This window comes from Eutrigla gurnardus, assembly GCF_963514095.1.
Source record: "Eutrigla gurnardus genome assembly, chromosome: 15".
NCBI lineage: Eukaryota > Metazoa > Chordata > Actinopteri > Perciformes > Triglidae > Eutrigla > Eutrigla gurnardus.
The window spans coordinates 9,891,102-9,898,819 of record NC_139938.1 but is presented as its reverse complement, the minus strand read 5'-3'; the positions used below and the strand labels follow the sequence as shown (position 1 = coordinate 9,898,819).

The 7,718-nt window shown below is 38.1% G+C and overlaps 1 protein-coding gene across 28 annotated transcripts in view; it reads right to left on the bottom strand.

The window, feature by feature from the left end:
- Positions 1-961: 961 nt before the first annotated feature.
- Positions 962-7,718, bottom strand: part of dlg2 (discs, large homolog 2) — a 147,549-nt gene continuing 140,792 nt past the window's right edge. For all 28 annotated transcript variants that reach the window (XM_084029227.1, XM_084029216.1, XM_084029205.1 and 25 more), the window contains 4 exons: positions 7,112-7,284; positions 6,731-6,840; positions 3,832-3,923; positions 962-2,437 (listed from right to left, as the gene is read on the bottom strand). In XM_084029227.1, coding sequence (XP_083885353.1) covers positions 2,331-2,437; positions 3,832-3,923; positions 6,731-6,840; positions 7,112-7,284 — 482 coding nt within the window. In that variant the 3' untranslated portion in view covers positions 962-2,330. The remainder of the gene's footprint in view (positions 2,438-3,831; positions 3,924-6,730; positions 6,841-7,111; positions 7,285-7,718) is intronic.

The window sequence follows — 7,718 nt, the reverse complement described above, 5'->3', positions numbered from 1 at the left end:
ATAAACTGTTGTCATGGGAACCTAACAACTAATGGCGTTGCAGTTTAACAGAACAGGAAGTTATCTTTAGTCATTCCAAGTGCTTTAAATACATAACAGATTTATAGTTTTAACAAAGTGAGGTTCTTTATTACTATCTGGGCAGATAGTAATAAAGAACCTCACTTTGTTAAAACTATAACAAAGTGAAAGGGCTTTCACAAAAAAGGTGAGCCTCTGGTGAGTGAACTAGAGGACACACTGCAGCGTGCCGGCTCGGTTAAACGTCTGCTCAGGACATCAGGGCACGTCCACTCCTAACACGTCACTTTCAGTCTTTGGCTGATCCAGGACAGCCCTTGTTGTCCTACCTGCTGAAACCACATCCTGCCCAAAGGGTGGATCATTCTACCCTCATGAGTAAGATTGCAAATGTCTCACAATAACTTACAGGCAGCTGGATGCAGCTCTACTGGACCCGAAGGAGATGTGGTCCCTAAGGATCCACCTGGGGGTCAGCAGGAGGGTTTTACAAAAGACTTTGTGTCCATAATCATCAGTCGTTCAAAGTGCAGCTGAAACAGGACAGGAGGCGGGACCTAACGTTGGGAGGAATTTGATTTGAAAAGTTTAGCACACAACCTTGTCTAGCTGTAATTGATTGATTGATTGATTGATTGATGTCATGATATTATTGGTTGAAATGGGTTGGTAGCTGATGTAAGCACACATCATATTTTGTTTTCCACAAAGAAAAAAATATTGGATTTTGATATAAAAATATGAAAAAAAAAGTTTTTTTTAAATATTTATTTCAGCATGTAGGCTATAAGTGATCAATATGACAGGAGTTGTGATCTAGAGAGTTAAAAATGTTTTTTTTTTTCATTTCAGCTCGACTTGAAATGTTTACATTTGCATCCCTAAAAAATAATTGGTTCAAAAATGTCCTACGGCGGATATGTCCGCCGTATGACCATGGGCCCTTATGAACATGGAATCAGGTTTTGTTTGCTGGAGTCACTCCTCCTGTTCATACTGAAATGATGGGGGACAAATTCCACAGTCCTAATTCTGTGCAAAAGATTTATTCAAAAGTTTGTCTGAAACTGAGTCAAGAGTTAGAGAAATCAATTGGTTTTCATCCAAAGTTATTTTTACAAAATTCAAAATTCCTGCTCTGTGTTCCAATCCCTCCACTGCAGCTCAGCAGGGAAACACTTTCTAGGGAAACACCAAGATACTGTAGATGGACCAGAGAGACCAGGGTCATTCTGTGAGCAGAGTCCGCTATGACTCCAATCATTATCAAAATATTCTCATTAAGACTTGGAGGAGGACACGCTATCTGAATCAGTGTCGTCTTCAAGATAAAGTTGAAAATCTATTTTTTTTTTAGTTATGACTTCATAATGTTATCAAAGAAGATCAATATGCATTTAGTGAAATGTATGCTTTCAGTTTACGTCTCTGGATTTTCCTTTTCTCCGCTGTCATGCTATTAGTTTCAAAAGACAAAGATGTGTTTCATTATTGAATTTAATCACTATTTAACCCTTTCCACCCCAAATCTACAAAATACTGTGAACATGAAATGTCTCTTTCACTTTAATAATGCCACCCATCCTAACACAGTCACAACATACTACATCATTCAAGTAAAACATGCTCTGTAAATGACCTTTTAGTCAGTTTCAATAATAAATAATTCTGTGCTTTTGTGCCCCCTTGCAATTTAAGTAGCAAAATATAGTGTTACATCTCCGATGCCGATAGCAGCTTTCTTCCTTTAATCATTGTCAATGCAACAGATTGATGAGAGATGTGCTTTTGAATAAAAAAAAACATGATTGTTTTACAGTGAAAAAAATATTTTCCTCACACATCCTCAATGTCGTGTCAGAAAAATAAATACAGTCATTCAAGGAGGAAATGTCAACAAACACAAAGTGAAGCAAAATCAGAACACACGTCGACCTTCAGACGTGGCAGTGTTCAGGTGTTGCAGTTGGAATCAATACTTTACATCTGCACTGATACGCCACCTACAGTTTCCTGTTGGAAATTCCACACAGTGTCGATGTGGACACATATATTTCATTTTCATCATATATCTTTTCATTCCCCCCCCCAAAAAAAAAAACACGGAAAAAAAATAAATATACAAATTGTTCATTTTGTGGAATACATTCAGGAAAAAACGAAGCAAGAACCAAATAAAAGTGAAAAAACCCAACACAATAAAACATACAACACAATAATCATTTATGAAGTCATTGCCATACAGTTATCATGTTACAACTTATTACTAGTTTCTAGCAGTCCGGGCTCCCTTCCAGGGTGATGAGTTATTATAGTTTCTCCTTTGAGGGGATCCAGATATACGGTCCTGAATATTCTTCTATCACCTGTTTGCATTGGTTATAAATGTCCTCTAAGGTGTCTGCTTGAACCAGGGCTGCAAAGCAAAGGGAACTCTTTATGTACGCTTGTAAAGAAAAGCTGCATCACATCTCAATGATCACACTTGCAACACTCTAACGCTGTTAAACACTTCAAGCATAATGTAGGTACAGGATTACACTTCTAATGAAGAATAAGAATATAAATACTTATAATGCGTTATTGTCTGCTTATAGCTATTTTTAAATTTAGTTATAAGCACTTGTTAATAATCCTAATGCTTTATAACAATAACCATAAAACATTATAAAGCCTTTTATATTGATTTATAATGTCAAATACCAGAATAGTTACGGGTCAACAACATTTATAGTCCCCATAGTTTTAATCTATTATAATATTTTCTCAGTGGTCACTGGATGTTACAATGACCACTTAGAGTAACATAACAATGGTAACAATTATTATAATCAATTATAAAAGAAAGATCATAACGCATTGACACCTGTGGGAATTATAATACACTTCCGTCCTTGCAAATAAATTATTGAATAATGAAGTACTATGATACCTTATAAGTAATTACAAAATAATTTATGACGTGTTTTTATTGTTGTTATAAAGCATTAGGATTATGTATGAGTGTTAACTATAATTATACAGTGCTATGAGCTGATTCTAAGGCAAGTACGTCTCATGCATTGTAGACATGGATGTCATAGAAGGTGTTACCTAAACACCACACAGGGGCTTAAACATAATATCCTCTTACATTAAATGATTGCAAATTTCAGATTGACTGACTCAAAGAAAGACAGACAAAAGGCAGAACAAAGTATGTTTATATTGGACCATTTTCATAAGAGATGAAGTTAAGAAATGCAGGATCATAACCCTATCTAACAATCTGTTTAGAATCATCTCATGCACTATTGATTACTTAAACAGATGTATCACTGATTAAAGGTATAATTGCAATAATTTCCTTATAAAACAACGACTGATACAAAATCCCTCTCAATCATCACTTCTGACCACTAGAAGTGTAATTATTTTGCGGTGAATTGGTAATATTTGAATGCTGTGTTTACAGATTATAATGTAGATCGAGCAAGACTGGTCTTTGTTTGAACTGCTAAATGTTTTGTACATGAGAAGTCAACTTTAGGCTTAATTTGTCAGGAAAAATCAAGTTAATTTCTTTTACTTGCAAAATTAAGTTAGGTTAACTTTACCTGAACCTTACAGTTGACAGGAAATCAAGTGACTTTGCAGAGTAAATTCAACAATACAATGTTTGTTGTGTGGATGTACCTAAGAAGATTGGCTGGGATTATGTCAATACGTCTTTTATATAGATAGAAAACCTACATTTGTATTGTTAATATCATAGATTTAATTGTGTTCCATTTACATCCTTTTGTATTTGTGCGTTTATTAATATCATACCTGTGAAGAATTCACCAAACTCCTGCTCCAGCTTCAGCGCCCTGTCGAACGTCTTCTTGGCTTGTTCCTCTGTCAGTCTCTTGTTCATGTCCCTGTACAGGAGACACACACACACACGTGTCAGATTTCTACTTTTCCTTGCAACAACTGTGATGACCGTGTCTTTGTGTTGCTTCCTGCTAAAACCCCGCGTTTCCAGCGTTCCCATCCTCCGTCCTTGAGCCTGCTCACCCTGTTTCTTACTTCCTGTCCCTCCTCTCTCCTGCAGGCAAAGCTCTAATATCACAATGTTTTTAGGCAGGATCACGATCCACAATTTTATCACAAGTCTTAGGCTGCATCTCAATTCCACCCCTTCCCCCAACACTTCCCCTCCCCCTTGTTTTTGCGTGTTAATGTGAGGGGTAGGGGTGTCCCGATTCTCATTTGGGTCAAGGGCTAGGGTCAAGATGGAGGGCTCCATAGCCCTGGAAATGAAGATTCTGAAGGCCAAGTATCGGAATCGCACAAATGTAAGTATTTTTAGCATTTTAATTGGTAATTTAATAACGGCAGTCATGTGTTATGATACGATGTGCGAGTGGTTTTAGCGTTTTAACGTTTGTAGCATTTGTAACGGTTTTCAACAGTTTTAAATGGTTTAAAGAAGTTGTAACTTTGTTTTTGATCACTAGTCAGCCGTAGCCGATGCTAATGTTCTGATGTTACTTTCGTATGGGTTCCTTTCGTATGGGTGCTTGACATGCAGTGTCAATGCAGTGAATGTGCTTAGCCTAATATCACTATTCCTGGATTCCTTGATTGATTATACCGGCGCACTGCTTTGATATCGGTAGAACTGGTATACATGCTACGTGACTAGCATGTCAGGCTGACGTTATTTTCATGTTTCATTTTCATGTTTCATTTTCATGTTTCTTGTATTTTCATGTTGGTTTTTAATACTATTTTGCAAGTTACTGAACAGTAAAACCAAACAAATGTTCTTATTTAACAAATTAAAGGCCAACGAGGTAACAAAACAATCAACTTCTGTTCAGAAATTGAACACTATTAGTTTGTTCCTTTAAATATGCATCAGTCACTTATTGAAATATTTATTACTTTGGGAAAACTACACGGACTACACGGATTCACCACACTGCACTTATTTAAAAAGAAAACATGTCACCAGTTTAAAGCTGTTTGCTTGTTTAGGCTGTTATTTCCTTTGTCTCAACACTTTTCATTCAAATGTAATTATGACTGATGAGTTAACTGCATGATGAATTCATCAGAGCACACAAAGCCAAGTATGAACACTTCCTGACAAACAATGTATTTTTGAATTTTTAAACTGGAGTCTGGTGCGGTCTCCATAGAACACAGCAGGGCTACATTACATCACTTCCAGCTAACTTCACAGAGAACAATGCGGATCTGTTTGACCTGAATAGTCTCAGTTCAGATAAAAACAGGTTAGGGTGCCGTTCAAGTCAGTGTTTGTAACCGCTACCAACAAGGTTTCCTTCACTGTGCTCCCTGTGGGAGACGCCTAACGGGGGTGACGTCTGGGGGAATTCCATCTGTAAGCTTTGCCGACTCTGAAAGTAGAGAGAGCAAGCCTGTATTGTGTTTGGGTCAGCTGTGATGACAATTTAGCACCACTGCAGCCATAGAACGCAACCATTAGAATGTGCACTGTAGCACCAGCATAGACCGGCAGGTATATAAGAAGTGGACGCAGTTATGGCGACGTCACCCGTTGGTTTGTGGACTAGTTTGGTATTTTGCCCGTCCCAATCTTGGATTTTTTTTTAAACAGAAGTGACCATATTTGGACTGCAGAGCGACGGGTGGATCTGATGAACACAAGCAGCAGAGAGGATGAAGTGGATCCATCTGAGTTCTGGTGTGAACCTGTTCACAAAGTTAGCTTCATAATTCAAGGTCAAGTTTACAGTAATTGTTAAAGTCCTCTTAGTAGCAAACTAGCATTGGTAGCATGGTAGTGACCTGTTAATCACAAGGTAGCCCCGCCCCTAAAGCATCCCCTGCTTTCTGGTCTGTTTGACGTTAAATAGTCCATAATTTACGAATCATGTTGGATTGAAGAAGACTTGAAACTATTGAGCCCATAAACTCATGTTTACAATGTTTACTGAGATAATAAATCAAGAGAGAAGGAGGCTCATTTTCTCACAGACTTCTATACAATCTGAGGAGTCGCCCCCTGATGGCCAGCAGAGAGAATGCAGCTTTAAGGAACTTTAGAATTAGCTTCACTTTTCAGAACTGAAGGTTGCCACCTGATCACGATGCTAACGACCAATAAGATCAGGCAACCCATGGCCTTTTTAATGATTCATAATCTTCTATCATCATATCACACACCTCTACTTACAACACCCACACGCTGCCTCAACCTTCATGGACACCTTACACTACTGATTTCACTGCTTTATTAATGTTCAGTTATGTATTTAATTAATACAATACGAGTGATAAAAGTACTTTAGTTAAACAGTTGAAATATCGTGTTCCACATTTGGAATGACCCAACAGCCACAGAGGAGTTAAAACTCTGAACAGAAACTCCATATTAGGTCCCACTATTCAGCATTTATAAGCAGTATACATGTAACAAATATTTAATGAATGGTTAATAACATGCTATAATGTAGTTGTACAATGTGCATATTTTATCTTTATTACAACTGAGTTTTAATTAATTATCTGTTCATACAGCAGCCTCCACTTCTGAGTGACCACAGATACAACCATACTCACAACTACATTATATTGTGTTATAAACCATTTATTACTTTTTATTTATAAATATTAAAAGGTGACTTAAAGTCAAGTCTTGTCAAATTCCAATAAATCTTTGTTGATTAATAAAAGATAAATGAATACTCACATTAATGAATCAATAGACTTGGGTTTTATGAAGATGGCGATGGGATAGAGTTGTGCTACTTGTAGTCGCTTGATGGCGTTTCCAGACACGTCCAGGATGCAGTGTTTACCCTGACACAAAGACATGTACCACTTCAAACCCACACAATATACCATCTAAACTGCACCGTGCATGCTTTATACATCTTAAACATAATCTCACATGGTGTAAATCTGAACAAAGCCCTGAACGTCATCAAGTCAAAGATCTTTTATTTCCTTTGGAATACATATAAACAAGGTTAACAAACAATATGACATTATTCCCATAGATACGTGTATGTGTGTGCTTTCATGTGGTGCAGTGATCATGCAGCTTTTACAAACAGGTCGAGAGTCTCACCCTTTCAGCCACATATTTCACAGACTGGACACTCGTTCCATACAGATTATCGTTGTACTGTCCTGCCTCGATGAACTTGTGCTCTTGAATGTCCTTCTCCATCTGCTCTCTGGACATCACAAAATGGTAGTCTCGGCCATCCACCTCGTAGTCCCTCTTAGGCCGAGTGGTATCTTTGGTGACAGGAGGACAAAAAGCTTCTTACTCACTTTGAAAACATCTAAAAACACATAGTAACACTGTTAAAGGTGAACTCTACACTAAGGGCGCATACAGACTGTACAGGTCTGTTGACGGATGAGGCATGTCTGACGCATGGGGGGGTCGCATAACGTGATCTGATTGGCTGGCAGATCCATCCGTGCCTGAAAAGTTGAAGTTTCCGACGCAAGCAATGCAACGGAGCGGACCCACAATTCATTTCGGCAAGCCCATGCAAAGTCAATGAAATCCGTCAATGGACGTGTACAGTGTGAATGCGGCCTAACTATCTATTGCAGCCTTCAAATGGGGACATGTTGACTGTGTTCACCACCAGGTGGTGCTAAAGGCCGTGATTTGTGTCCTTCCGTCTTTTATATCTCCCATGCAAAGCGCTACCTGGTGA